General features: G+C 37.4%; 1 protein-coding gene across 2 annotated transcripts in view; it reads right to left on the reverse strand.

Annotated features, from left to right (window-relative positions):
• Trhde (thyrotropin-releasing hormone degrading enzyme) overlaps positions 1-18,132 on the reverse strand; it is a 407,371-nt gene that overhangs the window by 14,586 nt on the left and 374,653 nt on the right. For both annotated transcript variants that reach the window (XM_039079684.2, NM_001108991.2), the window contains 2 exons: positions 2,478-2,645; positions 1,808-1,948 (listed from right to left, as the gene is read on the reverse strand). In XM_039079684.2, coding sequence (XP_038935612.1) covers positions 1,808-1,948; positions 2,478-2,645 — 309 coding nt within the window. The remainder of the gene's footprint in view (positions 1-1,807; positions 1,949-2,477; positions 2,646-18,132) is intronic.

Below are 18,132 nucleotides of genomic sequence, written 5' to 3' on the forward strand. Positions count from 1 at the left end.
ATGAAAAACCTTACATGAGCATCTATGCAGCAGTGGGTGTGTGCGCAGAGGCAGAAAGAGCAAAGACTGCTATGAGACTACTGGAAAAAAGGAAAAGAAACAGATGTGCTAAAGAAGTGGTAGTAGGAATAGCAAGGAAACCTTCAAGAACCATTTAAGACATTTAAGAGGACCTTGGATCTATTATTCTATACAGTGAAAGGAAGGAAGATGTATAGACTTTCAGTTGTGTGGCTTGAGCAAGTGGTAAATGGTTATCTGAGGAAAGAAAGGAAAGACTTTCTTACTAAGGAAGAAGAGACAAGCAAATTATAGGTTTAGCTTTTAGGTGTACTCCAATAGGAGGCCCCAGTGGGAATTGCTGCTCTATTGCATGCCTGCATCAGATGAAAAGGGTGTGTTAGAGAAATACTTCTGAAAGCAACAGCAGCCATGAGAGCACGTAGCTAAAAGGAGAAGGAACCATACAGTGAGAATATTGTATCCCAGCAGCCCTTCCCATGTCCCTGACAGTTAAGAACTGATAGAAAAATAGGAACCGATAGTAGCACTCCGCCCTGTGAAAATACACTCTACTGTATTTGTAGACCAAACTCTCAGCCTCTCTCCTTTGAATGGTAGCCATAGGTCCTCAGACACGAAATCAGCATGCTGAGGGTAAGAGGAAATAACTGATATAAAGGAGAAAACATTTGAAATGTAAATACATAAAATACCAAATAAAAAAAGATATATGTCTACATATGACTTTGATTGGGCTCCGATCTATAAAACTAATGAAATGGCTGGTCTGTGCTTTTTGAAATTCTTTAAACCAGAATGCCTAGCTTCACCTTACTGCCAGTTACATGACTCATTACAAACACAAGGGCGCTCAAGTTCTAAGTTTGCTAGCATTCTAAGGTATGAACTTAAAACCATAACAACGTCAACATACCTTATAGCTACATTAGTCATTTCTGACAGTAAACTAGATGCAGGTAAGAAATTATTGTAACTGTGACACGCTCATTCTAATGAACTTGGTATGCAAAGATAACTGGTAAAGGAGTAAAAAACACACACACAATAGGTTTTATATCTGCTTTTAAAAGACCAAATGTTATGTCTGTTATCTTGGAAAATTTATGTTGAAGAGTAACATGCAGAATTTACATGCTCCATAATAGGTTTAATTTAAAATACCACAGAGATTATTGGAGACATAAATTAGCATTTATTATAATATATTTAAATGTTTAATGAAATATTTTCTAAAACTAAAGCTGAAGAATTCTCACCACGAAGCAAGATATCCTGGGAATTAGTTCTATGGCAGCTGGAATAATACAATGATTTAAGAGATAAATGTGTCTTGTCTGTGTCACTATCGTATTTAGGTGTTTGATGATGTTTGCATTTAAAGAGTATTTAAAACAATTCTACAAGAGTAGAATTTCCTTTTGGAATAGCATTGATATGTGATTTGTGGGTTTTTAAATAACATATGAAGAATGTATAAGTTTCATGGAAGGACTTTGACTTTCTGCACTTTGATGAATTTCCAAGCAATGTTGCCTGGTTAAACATATCTTACTCTTTCCATGATTTCCCATTAATTAAGATGATCAGTCTTTATTACATGAGGGATGGTAGAAAACTGTTAAAAATTGTGAATTTCAAGGAAGGGCAACAGACATCTTTGTTAAATATTTTACCATCTAAATTTTTCATTTGGTTCATAGCCCTAACAAATCCTCCGTGTGTCTGTAACTCAAATGTTGGCTTTCATTCCTTCATTTGGATGTGAATAGATTATTTTCTCTACCTGGTATTTAGTATTTTCCATTTATCTCTGAAAAACTTCCAGGCAAGGTCTCGGCCATGTGGATTTCTGGCTACGTGGATTATTACATCAATTGCATCTTGATCCAACACCACCTCAGAATTCAGAGACAGATTCAGAAGCCTATGAGAATAAAAGTGTGGGCAAATATTTAGCCTGAAAACTTATTTTTTTTAAAAAATTACAATTTAGTGTTGTTCTTCAAAAATACATTAGTTAAAACTTTCCCAGTGAGCAATTACAGAATAATTTCTGTTTAGAAAATAGAAATTAAATTCATAGCATTTTTCATGAATGAATATTAATTAAACTCCAAGAATATCTGTGGGATGGAAAAGATCACAAATCTTACTTGTTGACACAACTCTGCTCTCATATTCTTCATACTAAATGTTTGTTTTTATAATGAAATATTTTCTTACACACATATAAAACTTAATAAAAAGATAGTCATAAACAGTGTTATCTTTCAAGTCAAGTTACTTTAGTTGTGTCACTATATAGGTAGGTTTCCTTATCTTCAGAAAGTTTTGTTTTATGTTAACCAATTTCCCAGGACCATATATTCAAGAAAACAAAATAACTCTGGAGCAGTTTGACTGTCGATGATATGTTCATTACAAAAATAACTTGGGTAATTTAATGGACTCACCTACTTAGTAAATTCCTGTCATCACTGCAAGTTAGCGCCTCCAGCAATATCTTTTTCTCAGAAACTGCAGTGGTGGAGTGGAATTTCATCCAGATGAATTCCCAGACATCCTCATCCAGCAGGGACACTCCTGTGCAGTAGACGATGTCTCTAACATTCAGTGGTATTCTAGAGAAGCAACCCATGGTGGTTTTCTGTTAATCAAAAGCTTTATGGTTTGAAAATAAAGAACAATGTTGCTTTCCTAGAGCCAGCTATTAAAAATATGATTTGCCAATTGTATTTCTCCTAAAAGATCATAATAGTATACAGCAATAATTTTCAAACATAATAGTGACTAGAAAATAATGTATTTTATTCCAAAAATTTTTGAATTTATCTTTTGTTTATATTCATAAAAATCCCTAAATGCACTAAAAACAAACATTGTCATGGAACCCAAAATAAAATCCTTTATATTTTCAATGGTATTAATATAATTCCTATCAGAAACAGTGCTTTCATAATATATACACTCAGGGAATGAAAACAAATATAAAGAATGACAAGTTTATTTGAATAAAAGACATTTGTTTTACTTTAAAATATTCTATTAAGAAAAGTAATGTGTAAGTGTAGGGGCCTGCCTGTAACTGGATCCAGTTTGTGCAAGAGCCTGGAGAGGTTAGAAGAGGGTTTCAGATTACCTGGAACTAGAATTACAGGTCGTGTAAGCTGAGCTGCTTTTCTGAAATTGAATCAAAGTCAAATCACAGTAAGTACATTTAACTACTGAGCTATCTATCCAGTCTGGAGAGACTTTCATTGAGCCAGTAGAGGGGATTAAATCCATGACCTTGGTGTTGTGATTTCTACATTCTAACCAACTGAACTAGCTAGCCACCCTTAATTTTTTATTATATTATTATCTATAAGTAATTTCTTCAAACATTAAAAATACAGAGGATCATAAATTTAATGATAAGCTATAAGACACAACTAACAAAGAACTTTTCCTCTATGTTTATATAGTTATGACAAAAGAAGAGCAAACTATTGCTATGGCTCCAAAATAAAATTTAGAGTGAGAAAAATTTGCATGAATTTAGTCAAGCTTGGCAATTCATGAATTATAAATTTGTAACTCAACTTTCGCACAGTGGTACTCCACACTCTACCACATTTCTGGGCTCTTTAAAAATAATTGTATTGAGAAATATTCAAAAGACTTTTTTAAAAGTTGAAAAGTGTGTATCTCTCTTTTGCAATATTCATTAGTCTATTAGTTCCATTTCCCATTAATAATTTGAATGAGACTATACAGCTTGCCCTCTCTAAGTCGCATGAAGGAACAACGTTTTTTTAAAGATCCAGAACTTTTATTGTAACTAGTATGGGAAGCAGAAGCAAGTCTGAGAAAACCAGACTCATTCTCAGTGGCCAGGAAGACCTGATGCAGAGTAGCAACCATTTCCCTCAGCAGTGTTAGCAGGCAAACATTTATTCATCTGTTATAAGGCAGAGGAAGGGGTAAAGGAGGAGAGAGATACAGTCCCACAGCATCAGAGAGCTTCACAACTCTCTGTGAAGGGAATACAGTTTAACATCTATGTTTATTTTTTCTCTATTTTTGGTACTTTTATACATATCTTAGTAAGGATGCTGGTTATGTAGCTATGGAAACCCTAACTCATTGAACTTTATTCTCATCTACTCTTCATCTTTTCCTCATCCTGCATCCCGCATCAAAACTATCAACAAGAGTCTTCCCTTGTCAAGAGTTGGTGACACAGATAGCTTCCAGTTCTGTTTATGACCAGCTTGCCACACTGTGTACTGAAATTCACTAATGAGTTAAGTGTTAGTATGTTTTAGAGAAAAGATGCGCTCTTGAGAGCCATAATCTAAGATCACACAGGTATTGTCAATAAATTGGCACTTATAAAAATGGCTGCGTCTTTCCCTAAAAATGCTGTGGTGCAGAGAAGCCAACCGTGAACTCCTGTATGACCTTAGCCAACATGGAGAACTATGAGAGCAAACCTGAAAAACTCTAGCATTGCCACGGAAACCACAATCTCATCAAATGGCAGATACACTGCTAACGGTTCACTTTCCAAGAGAAATCACTTAACCTGACAAATCAGAGAAGATGAGCCCAAAGCCCAATGACTTAGCACTTCCACAGCTACATAAACAGCATACATGTTAAGAATTCCTCATAGAAGCTGCAGGGAGGGGGGATGGGATAGAGAGTTTGTGGAGGGGAAACTGGGAAAGGGGATAGCATTTACTTATAAATAAATAAAATAACCAATAGAAAAAGAATTCCATGTATAAAAGTACAAAAAAGAGGGAAAAAAAGCATAGACATTAAATTATATTCCTGAGAAATTCCATGAATTCTACAACCATTAGCCAAGGCTGCTTCATTTATCATCTAGAAAAAAAGTACTGGTTATATCAGTTAAGCTACAGAAATGACAACATGCTCTGACCATGACCACATCTTACAGACTTTCGAAGGAGGCATCAGAGGACAAAAAATATAGCATTTTGTGGAATGGCATGTTCTGAGCTATTCTTTTTTTAATCTGTGTCTGAATTATTAATTTTGTCTGCATCACATCTGTGTCATCAACTATGTTTTATAGCAGAAGGGACTCTGGGCTGATAAGGGCTACTTACAAACTGTGTGTGTGTGTGTGTGTGTAAGTGTGTGTGTGTGTGTGTGTGTGTGTGTGTGTCCCCTCAACCCTGATATCTCAGAGATGAGTGACACCAATGGTTACAATGTATCCTTGTGTAAATTTCTTGGGAATCATTGTATCTTGTATTCTTAGACTTCTTGGACCTACATGTATCTTCCAGACAGCTTTCTGGTCTTTCTTCTCTGTCTTTTGCCCATGCATTTGTGCAATGTTTATGTTCACCTTCTTGATAGCGTTCTGAAAATTAAGTAATCTTTTTTCATAGAGGTTGCTCCTTTATAATAATAATTTGGAGTGATCTGTCATTGATTTGATGACACTTATGCTTGCTTCTATCTGCTGGTGAAACCGCGTGTGGATTTTAGCTCATCTGTTCATTTCCATGCCCTGCTGGTACTTTTAACTATTTTAGTCTTTATTGAAATTCTTACCTTTTATTTTATCTTAGCTTGAATGAACATACTTACAACGGCAATTTTTGCATTAACAAGTAAACAGTCAAATCTATTTTATTAGGAGGGGATTCTAGATGTGTCTTCTTGTTTCTTCATTTTCTGCCTTTATTACCTGTGTGGATTTCTGCACATCACTCCATTTCTCCAAGTGCAGGAGAAGCTTGGTACAAGAGAAGACCTATACAAACCTGCCTAGCTGGATTGTGGAAGACCTCTACCAACTAGTTCCTTCTCAGACAGCTGTGGCTTTGTCTGCTTATGCTCTGCTCAGTTGGAGAGAAGCTGTGTCATCTAAGTGTCTAACCCACTTCTCCATTCTCCACTAGGTGTCTTAATCACACCGGATTCATCAGGAGTCCATATCTGGAAAGCCAGATGCTCTCATAGGGAGCACACCTGGAGAGACTGAGCGTTGTGGACAGGTTAATGCTTCTCCCAAAAGGAAGTTAAGAGTTGGAATCCCTACTATCTGTGGTCTGAAAGATCCTCTGTGCCTTCCAGTACAAAGCTGTCTCTGACCTCTCAGGTGGCTAATCTCTGTCAGCTCAGTCAGAACTCCAAGACTAGTGAAGCAGATCACTCCACGAGCAGCGCATCTTTTAAAAGTGCACCATTGTGTGTTCCTGAGCCTAACTGCTGAGAGATTTTTCATGCCAGCATGACCAACATGTAATTCTCTGAGAGTTTATCTGGACATGGATGTCACCTCTAATATCCTTTGGAATTTTACATTTTAAGCAGTGATTAGAATGCCATCATCTTTCAGAAATACTGGAAGATGTTAGGGTGTTAGCAAGACTAAGTTTCTAACAAAAATATTATGCTTACTAGCATTGTCATGAAACACAGCCCTTTTTTAAAATTTATTTTTATTCTTTAATCCTTTTTTACAGTCCAGACTTCATGCCCTTCCCCCCACCCACCCCACCCCTGCCTCGCTCCTCCCATTGTTTCCCATTCTATGCCCTACTCCATCCTCCACCGCTCCCATTCCCCAAGAAGATGTCCCCACTCCCCACCCCCACCCCACCAGGCCTCGGTCTGAAAAGGACATAATTATCAGTGATCTAAGGATCTACCGTAGAGCAAAATCGCCGCACACGGAACAATGGAAAGAAACCTTGAAAATAAACCCAGCAATAAAAGTTTAGATACAAGGATCAATGTGCTGAAGACATAGAGCTTAAGTGTTCTAGGCTCCCTTTGAAAGGAAAGCTACATAGAATGTGAGGAGGTTCTACACGGAAATCCGCAGCTGTAAAAGATCCAGATAGTGCAGCATCACGTGGATTTGCTTTGCAAAAGACTGCATGTCTACTCTCAGTTCTGTGGCAAGCTGTCCGTCCCTGTGTACATAGTACATGTATCAAACTTGATGAGGAAGAAAATGAAACACGCGAGTATTTGAGTAGATAATCTAAAGCATGAAAAATTATCTTCAGTCTTGGGAACAAATCCCCGAGTCTCAGGGAGGGATTGTCTCAATTAGAAGACATCAGGAGATGTTATTGTGTGTCTCCTCCAAGAAATAAGGCAGAGCTGATTGGCCCAAGAATGCTGATTTTTTTCTCCTAGCAAATCTTCCACCTCATCAGTTCCTCGCTTCCATAGCCCTTCATGAGACAAAGAATCAATGTATAGTTCACAAGATCATTTTTACTCATTACTGAAAATAAAAACGATCGGTAAGAACTGGATATGCCAGGGGCCCTCAATTCCCAATGACTTCCATGGTTAATGAAAGCCCCCCCTTTGTTTCTAAATTTGTAAAGATGTTCTAATAACATTTTCACAAAATGATTGCTCTGGGGACAGTTTAAGATCTCTTTGTATAAACCAAAGTCATTAGGAATAAATGAAAAAGCTCATTTGTTTGTAAAGCATTAGCTAAGAAACCCACAGAACCCATAGTTATGAATGGTACAAATGAGTCCTGTGAGACACTGCACATCAGGATTACAGGGATCAAGGGCCCCTTCCTAGTGAACATGAAAATTGTTTATGAAGATGTGAATATCCCCATGGTCATTTCATTTTAACTGCTGCCTTGGAAGTAAATCTTTTAATAGGGTTTCATCGGCTGGAAAGAAAGCTGTGTTTCACTTCTTTACGTATTATACACAAGCACTGACATTGAGCGAGCCTTGCCCCTTCACTGGCATGAAAGATGGAAAGATGCTATCCACAATGGACGAAGTGCTTTTATCTCTCTTAGAGTGGTAACATCACAGAAAGGACTCCCCAGTTCGGGTGACTCCTGTTATGCTTTTCATCCCATTCTCATTTTAAGGAGGATTATGACAGAGTTCATCTGCGTAGTAAGTTTTGAATGCATGGAGATCCAGTATATCGGTATGGGACCGTTTATTTTCATGTTTCAGAGACACATTTAACTTTTTATCCTGCTAAAGGCAAGGGCTTGAAGATGAAATGCTTTGGAGGTAGATGTTTAAAATTAAGTAAAAGAAAGAAAAGGGCATTTCTCCCTGGTGTTTTGTTTAAAGTGGAGTAAAAAAAAAACTAGTGATGGTAGGGTTAGGATGTTGGAGCCACTGTAACTATAGACCATGGGGCTTATTACAAAGAGAGATCCTTCTTACAAATCCGAAGACTGATGTTTGTCTTCAGCACAGCAATAATGTTAATTTCAGGTAAGATCCTTTCTCAAGGACAGGGAATGAAGCTTTCTCCTTTATCTTGCTCTGGCAGAATGGGGCTACAGAGCTCTCTGAGCTCTTTCTAAATAAGATTACACTGTGAGGTCTCTGCTTTGTGATCTAATTAATTCTCCAAGGCCATACCTTACCTCCTAACACAGTCATTTTTGAAGTTAAGAATTTCCTATAGATAATTTAGGGAGAACCCAAAGATTCAGAACATAAAGGTACTGAACTGAGATCGAGTCACAGTAATCTGATTATTTAACCAATTAATTATAATGAAGATGTCCAAACAAATAAACAAGAAAATCGCCAAAGATCATATTCAGAAAGACTCATAAGACCCTTCCTCTACTGGGCAAATTATTGGCCCCCGGTGAGTAGAAGTTACTGTTTTCAACAGTGTACTCTTGGTGAGACCACAAGACCTCAGTGTTACAAAACTCCTTTTCATGCATGCTGCCCTGGTTCAACTCAGTGACCTTGAAACAGAACAGACATAAGTGGTGAGCGTGGGAAAGGCTTTGGAGGGAGGAATGTGTGTTATACGGGTGGGGAACAGAAGTGTGAGGATGAGACTAATCAGAATGTGTTATGTATGATATTGTCAGGGAATACATTTAATATAATTTTAATTAAATAATGCAATATATTTATTCATAGGGGAAACGACTGAAGGGATAAAGAGAAGAATATTAAAATGTTCTTCAAGGTCCAAGTATCATAAGTAGGAGTCTTTTTGCTAAATTATGACTTCAAGTTTAGTAATTAAATAGTTTTGCTGTTATGTGGGAAACCATCAAACACTTAATTACATTTGCAAAGACAAGCTTGTTATTATTAGAGTAAAACACATACATAAAACTTCCATTGAATATTCATACATGATACTAATGATATACTGTTAAAACTTAAAACATCTTCCATAGAAAAATTACATTGATTGGATGAAAAAAACACTACTTTCAAAATATATTTTATAATTAATAAAAATATTCATCTGTTTTCAAGTAGCTTCCCTAGAACTAATTTGGCCAGCAGTTTGTTTCTGGTCAGGGTGAGTCAAGGTCAATGCTGTGAGCTTCGTTTTTCATCCTAATTGGACAGGGCTAAAGTCCAAGGTTCTAAAGTCCCTTCTTGCTCTGTTAGTACAAGAATCTTTTCATTAGTGATCATATTAACATTGAAATGTGGGTTTAATTATTTTCAAAGACAAGGAGAAATATTGCTCACAGGAGCCTCTATGAGAACAGCACTGCCTCTCAGTGGAGTTTCACATGCCATCAATAAGGAGTGGGGCCCACCGTTTAATTAATTTTAATTAACGACCATGGAGCTCACTCATTTGAAAGACTGGGTATCTCCTCTAAGAATGAACAGCTTTGGTTGAGGCCTTATTGCCAATGCACCAAATTGTATGCTTTAAAATGTGTTTGCTCCCTTTTGTTTGCTAGGACCAGTAGAAATTAAAACACCAAGCTGGGGAAAAAAACCAACCTGTTTTTTACACAGGTTGACCTTGTGTAGAGCGTCTGTTCTCTCTCTCCCTCTGTCCCAATTCTTCGACCTCCTGACTGACTCCCAAGAACACCTTCTTGAATACAACTTAAAAGATATTTAGAAAGAAATTATGGCTTTGTGCTAGTTGTCAAGTCATTCATCTGGGAAATGGGAGTACTAAGTTCTGACAGGGCTGTTGCAACTGATAAGTGGGTTGATCTCCATCCAATGCCCCGTGCATACATGGCCTTTACCTCTGTAGTGTGCACAATGCAGTACCCTTTACTTCTAATGTTTGTGGTTTTGTTTTGTGGTGTGTGTGTGTGTGTGAGTGTGTGTGTCCCTATACATACATGTGTAGACCAAAGGACAACCTTCCTCACTGTTGTTCTCCTTTTGAAGAACTGTTACTCACCAACTAGGTCAGACTGTGTGGGATCTCCTTCATCCATGTCTCTAGCACTACATAACAAGAACTGACTATCAGTCTGGTTTTGTACCTCAGTGCTGAGGCTCCAACTCCATTTCTTGCACTTGCACTGCAAGCATTTTACCAGCATGGGTACAACCCTAGCCTCAAGTTTTAGAAGAAGGTAATAATCAGCTAATGTTCCTATCTTTCTTAAGTGATAAATGGGATGTATAATGCAGGCATAAGTACTTTTAAACAATCAAAATAAAACTGAATAATTTATTTTTATAAAAATTCAAGTTTACATCAGTCCCATAAAACACATTTTTATAATGAGAGAGCTAAGTTTCTGGCACTTGTTAATCAATTATGATGACCCCGGGAATTCCTATAATAGCTTCGACATCCAAGAAGAGTGCTAGATTTAAGCATTTCTATAATGGCCCCAGCAGAGGGACAAAATCCTGTATGAAATGTGCAGCCAGTGATAGTGTGAAGAGCATTAGGTAGCAAGTCCATTAGGAAAGCACTTTCACATCATATTGAGGAAGACGCTGCCCTAGAAAGTTCTCTCTTATGCACAGGCTATGCTTAATTCTAGTGAAGACCAAGTGTAACAAAAGGAATACTAAAGTCTCAGAAAAAAGACAAACCCATTCAAAAACACCCTTCAATGCCCCTCTACCTAGAAAACAATTTGTGTGGAAGCTATTGGTGATAAAAGCAAATGTGGGTAGAAGTTCAGAACGTGTTCTGAGCCGATTCAGTTCGATACTCTTGGGATTTTTATTCTGCACATCTGCTGTGGTATATGAGCTGCTCTTCCTAGATCAAAAGAAAAGGAACTATGGCTGGTGGCGAGATGTTAACTCTTCAGAGACTAACCATATTTTGATATAACTACATTTCTTTTAAGAGGATTTAAAGATTGAGGAGAATTTTACTTTGTAAAGGACTTTCACTTTAAGTTCAAATAAAGCATATGAAATTATTTTAAATGTTTATGTTCCAGATATAATGGAGGGATTTTTTTCCTACTACCAGGGAGAAGGGTGATGAAAGCTAAATATATGGCCATTTTATAAAATGCGATGGGTAAGGCGCGCACACACACACACACACACACACACACACTCACATACACACACACAGAGAATCTTTTGATAGAATAATGCATACACACACAGACACACAAACACACACACACACACACTCACACACACACACACAGAGAATCTTTTGATAGAATAATGCATACACACACAGACAGACACACATGCAGACACACAAACACACACACACACACATGCACACATGCGCACATAAGCATCAAAGCAAAGGCAGAAAGACTATAGTGGCCTTAACTGCCTGCCAAAGTACTCATCAGTGTCACAAACAAGGATGTCAAGGACAAATGAAAAGACAGCATAGTAAAGGACAAGTAATTAGAACATTTTCAGATTCTGATTGTCCTCCATGAGACTTAAGTTCATCCCCTGGAAAGCTAAGGTCAAAGGCAGAATTGTTCCCATTTAGTGCTCCGAGGACCTTCTTGTCATGCCGTGGAATCACTCTCTTCCAGTGCAGGCCACGAATGCTCCATGACAAAAGTGGAGAATATAGAAATCTGTGATGATTCACAAAACAGGAACCATCAGGCTGCTGATATGAATAGTGTAAGAACACAGCCTGATTTGAAATCTAAGATGTACACCGTTGCAGCTGCAATTGTGAGGGGGCTGATAAATTGCCCTATTTATAAATACTTGGGTTAAAAACAAGACAACGTGTTTCCTGAGCATCATCAGCCTGTGATCCACAAATCTTCTCTCATTTGCCCATCCCAGGTGAGTGTGTGGATTCTTCTTCACTCATTTCTGGCCAAGGCACTCTAACTCTGTTTTTTGCTAATACCAAGTATACACATACCAAAAATATTAATGATGCTGTCTGAATCACAATAATTAGGGGTCAGTAATCTAGCTTAACTGTTCAGATGGTAGATGAATGATGAGAAGCTTCCATTCCATTAGCAAGTACACAAGCACTGCTGCTCAAATCATGACCTAGGTATGGGCATCTTCAAGACCCTTAGCAATATATTCAGCTCCCCCTCACCAAATGGCATTTGTTACCTAGAAATAATTTATAGCAGTAACCATTATGTTTCGTATTCATACAAAGGCTGGAAAATGATACAGATCTATTATTTCCATCAAAGTACAGCCCCTGTAAAGGGGAGTGATCAGAACAAATGCAGTTTCTCTTTATACCATTAATCCATGCCAATGCCACTGAGGTTAACCAGAGGATTCTCCAGCCTGGGCAGAACCAACTGTCGTAAGTTAATTTCTTGGCATAACAACAAAGCTATCCCAAGAAAAAAGGAATGACTAATGTCTGTTTCCTCACCTGAAATGTCTTTTTTCCAAAACACATCTTACCTTGGAAAATAAAAGGCAAGTATTTGTGCATGCCTCTGTGTGTGTGTGTGTGTGTGTGTGTGTGTGTGTATGTGCACGCGCACATAACTGTGCCATAGTATGTGCATGTGTTTTACCATGTAAAATTTTCAGACATCAGCTGATATATGTAGTACACAATAAAGTGGTGTACTTTTGGAAGTTACAAAATAATTCTTATACATATTAAATCTGAAATTATCTGCTAAAACTGAAGTTGTATTACAGACAAATACATACATATTTATATATATATATGTATATTATATATGTGCATTAAATCTCTTATACATACATATATTAAACCTTCCCATTATCTTTTCACTTTGAAAAATCTGCAAATGTCTGTTAAATCTCACATATGTATGTATTCAAAGACATGTACTTTATTTCACTATATCTAATAAATTATACTCATTAAAAATAGTCATAAAATATGTAGTTAACAAACCAAATGATTTGTATCCTTTCAAAAAAATAGGAGACCGGCATCTAAACCACCAACCAAAGAATACAGATGGAGGGAGCCATCGCTCCAGCCACATATGTAGCAGAACATGGCATTGTTGGGCATCAATGGGAAGAAAGGGTCTTGGCCCTGTGAAGGCTTGATGCCCCAGTGTAGAGGAATGCCAGGGTGAGGAGGCAGGAGTGGGTGGGTGGGTGGGTGAGGGAGCACCTTCATAGAAGCAGGGGAGGGGGAAGAGGATAGGGAATTTGGGAGAGGTACCCAGGAAAGGGGATAGCATTTGAAATGTAAATAAATAAAATATCCGATATAAAAAAATACTGCAAAGTATGTTTAAAAGCAGAATTTGCTTTGGAATGCTATAATGGAGGAAAACATACAAGTTCATTGTTTTGTGGAGTAGCTGAAATATTTGTAATGCAAATATGTATTCATCAATGTCCTTGTCCTAGACCAGTTACAGCTTTTCATCCTCTTGAAGCAATAAGCATGTGAGGACACCCTGTGCCAATGATGCACATTTTGGGAGAAAAAGGGTGTTCATACTTAAAAGTTAAATAACACTAACCAATATTTGCCATTTAGCTTTATAGAAATTTATATAGATTATTTTCTTTATACTATTTGAGGGCTCTTGTCTTTTTTTTAAATCTAGACTTGAAATATAATATGACGGCTGGCAGTTCTGAATAACTGTCTGACCTATGTGAGTGATATGAAAGACAGCCTTTCTATTTTGTTCTGCATACCCAAGAACATTGTAAGGAAGATAAAGTCAAAAGTTTGATTGAGAATATCTACTATGCATACTACCAAAATAAAAGAAAAACATAAGAACATGCTGAATTTATACCAACTTTTAATGATAGAATAGAAGCTGAGGGTATGTGCAAAAGTTTCCCAGGGGTTTTACTGTGATAACCAACATGAAGCTTTTCATGTAAGCTTGGTGGTTGAAGTCTGAAACAGAATGGTTGGATCTTTCTGGACATTTTAAGGGTAAAACTATCCTATGTTTCCTGCTTTGTTGGTGCACCAAAGCCCATATCCCTTCAGTGTAGAGTCACTGCACTCTCTGTCTCTGCCTTTACACAATTCAATTCCTGTCTTGTGCCTTCTATTCCACCTTGTAAGAATGCTCTTCATTGGGTGAGGGTCTTTCCAAGTCAGGATTATGTCATCTTGAGACCTTTAACGCTATCATCTTAGAAAAGACCTCGTTACTAATAAGACTATACTTATAAATAAGATTTGGAATTTAGAGTCATTTTTAGAGGTCACTTTTCATTCAACCCTGGCAATATGTGTGCATGCTTTTAATTTCTCCATTATTAGCAGGGAGCTAGAAGGTATTATTATTTTTTTCCTTTGCCCTATTTTAAGATATCCTTTAAAGAGTTTTAATATTCATATCTAATTTGGTCATGAGAGGGATGTTAAAAATGTTATACTGTATTGAGAGGCTGATTTGAATTATTTTCATACAGTAAATCATGTATGTTCAATCAATTGTAAGCCATATTTACAAGATGAAATGTTAAGAAGAGTTGCGTTGCTGAAGAACTATTCTTAGCAATCGCAGAGGTCCTTGTACTGTTTTGGTACAGTGTGTAAGAAATCGTTATTATGGTCAACAGTCCTGACAATGGTCCTGTATCTGCACCTGTAAGTACAATCCATTTGCTTTGACTAAGATGTTTACCAAACTAACTACACGTATTTGAATTGGCTGCTCAGGTTTCACCAGGTAAACAATGATAACTCCCATTATAAGGTTCATCAGGATAGCTGTCTCAGTTATCCGTGTAGGTCTATAATCCTTTTGCACTTGTTCTGTGATTAACAGGCTGTTGAAATAAAACTGGCCTGTAATTAATCAATAGGCAAATTTTTGATAAATGACATGAAGATAATAGTATTGTGCCTGACATCAGTGTAATACTGAGCAAATAATACTAGCACAATAAGAAAATTACTATTGGCAGATATGGAGAAAAACCAATTACAGTATAAAGAAAAATAAATTAAATCAAGCCACCTTCAGAAAGCATGGTTCTATAAAAATTAAAATACCTTGAAGAAATTGTATTGAGTATTTGCCTTGATACATGGTTAGTAATGTAGCTTTTAAAAGTTAAATGTCAAGAAAAAGCTCAAAATGTTAAGAAACATATGAATACTTATTTCTACATCTTACTTATAAAGGAAAACTGGTAATTAACACATTCAGACAAAAGTTTTAAAAGTGACTATAAGAAAATGAATAGAAATAGGAACTTTAAAATAGTAATAAATCCTATTGATATCCCCACTGTCCTCTTAAGTAGATTAAAAAACTGCAAGGAGACAAATAACCCTATTAAAAATGGAGTTCAGAGCTAAACAAAGAATTCACAGCTGAGGAATATCGAATGGCTGAGAAGCACCTAAAGAAATGTTCAACATCTTTAGTCATAAGGGAAATTCCACCTCACGCCAGTCAGAATGGCTAAGATCAAAAACTCCGGCGACAGCAGATGCTGGCAAGGATGTGGAGAAAGAGGAACACTCCTCCATTGTTGGTGGGATTGCAGACTGATACAACCATTCTGGAAATCACTCTGGAGGTTCCTCAGAAAATTGGACATTGCACTACCTGAGGACCCAGCTATACCTCTTTTGCACATATACCCAAAAGATGCTCCAACATATAACAAAGACACAAGCTCCACTATGTTCATAGCAGCCTAATTTAGAATATCCAGAAGCTGGAAAGAACCCAGATGCCCTTCAACAGAGGAATGGATACAGAAAATGTGGTAAATCTACACAATGGAATACTATTCAGCTATCAAAAACAATGACTTTATGAAATTCATAAGCAAATGGATGGAACTGGAAAATATCATCCTGAGTGAGGTAACCCAATTACAGAAAAACACACATGGTATGCACTCACTGATAAGTGGCTATTAGCCCAAATGCTTGAATTACCCTAGATGCACAGAACACATGAAACTCAAGACAGATGATCAAAATGCGGATGCTTCACTCCCTCTCTAAAAGGGGAACAAGAATACCCTTAGGAGGGGATAGCGTGGCAAAGTTTAGAACAGAGACTGAAGGAACACCACTTCAGAGCCTGCCCCACATGTGGCCCATACATATACAGCCACCAAACTAGATAAGATGGATGAAGCAAAGAGGTGCAGACCGACAGGAGCCGGATGTAGATCTCTCCTGAGAGACACAGCCAGAATACAGCAAATACAGAGGCGAATGCCAGCAGCAAACCACTGAACTGAGAATAGGACCCCCGTTGAAGGAATCAGAGAAAGAACTGGAAGAGCTTGAAGGGGCTTGAGACCCCATATGAACAACAATGCCAAGCAACCAGAGCTTCCAGGGACTAAGCCACTACCTAAAGACTATACATGGACTAACCCTGGACTCTGACCTCATAGGTAGCAATGAATAGCCTAGTAAGAGCACCAGAGGAAGGGGAAACCCTTAGCCCTGCCAAGGCTGGACCCCCAGTGAAGGGGATTGTTGGGGGGAGGGCAGTAATGGAGGGAGGATGGGGAGGGGAACACCCATGAGAAGGGGAGGGGTTGGGTTAGGAGGATGTTGGCCTGGAAACTGGGAAAGGGAATAACATTTGAAATGTAAATAAGAAATACCCAATTTAATAAAGATGGAGAAAAAAAACAAAGAAAACTTTCCATAAATACATAAATTTAATAAAAAATGCAACCATATTAGTTAGATCTTCAACTAGGTCAGTCATTCGAATGTCACATGACAGACAGAAATTTTAGTCAATTATAAATTTACTAATACATTATTAAGTTTATTAAATTTTCCACCTCAGAAGGTCAGGTGACATTTCAGTGTGAGCCCAGAGATGGAAAAGGAGGCTTACAAATCTCTCTTTTATGAAGTTTTGTGTGTCTACAAGTGTGCTTTCTGATAGTGATTATTGGTAACTAGCAAAGACTGACAGACTAACTAAAAGAAGTCACAGCAGCATCCTTACTGGTTCTGTGCATTATTTCTCTTCTACCTATGTAGCTGCTACAAAGTACTCCTTCGGTAATATACTCTGATCTTGGAACACAGTTCCCTTAGACTCTGATGACGATGCATAATTAGTTAAATAAGACTTCTGCTCACTCAGCAAATAAAACACAAACAAGCAGATTAACTGGGGAGAAAACAAAATCTTGCAAAACTTTTAAAGGATGTTCTTATGTCCGTTGATTCTGCTCATTCAGCTAAACATTTAGCAAGATCCAAGATACTAATCTTGAGGAAGGATGTTGATGAGGAAAACTTTTTTGTACGCCCATCATTGTTTACAGTTAACATTTTCTTCTTAAACTCACTAACATGACTCTTTACTGGGGATGGGGGATCAGCTAAAAATCTGCAATGCAGACACCCTCACCAACACTGCCTCTGATTATTTCTTTACCTTCCATTTGTATTGCCTTCCCATAAAAATCAGACATTAAGTATGTGGCGGGTGGTGAAGATGTTGTCATTTTGTGGTAAGATTAGAACCACATTATCCTCTTCACCATTGGATCTCTGGTGCCTTTCTAGCATCATGCCTAGGACAAGGTAGAGACTCAGAATATATTTTATATCTTAATCAAAAATTGTAGTAGTTTTAGTTACTCCTGGGTAGATAGGTATAACTATGAAAAACATTCAAAAATGGTTGATTTTAGAAATATAGTTGAAAATTAAATCTTATATTAATTATATTCTCATTACTCAAACCAGGCCCTATGATACAGGGATGTCACAAAGCAGGATGAAGTATGATAATAATAATTGTGATTCTTAGCCTTAAAAAATGAAAGAATTGATAGTGAGGCATCAATACAGCACATGCTTTTGATGATATTGATCTGCCATGGAGTGAACGTGCAGTGGATCTGCCATCCCACCCGAATTCTAAGGTAATGGGTTTCCATTTTGCATGCAATCTTTCCCAGCATACCTAGCCACTGAGATAGCAAA

The sequence above is a fragment of the Rattus norvegicus genome, chromosome 7 (genome assembly GCF_036323735.1).
Source record: "Rattus norvegicus strain BN/NHsdMcwi chromosome 7, GRCr8, whole genome shotgun sequence".
NCBI lineage: Eukaryota > Metazoa > Chordata > Mammalia > Rodentia > Muridae > Rattus > Rattus norvegicus.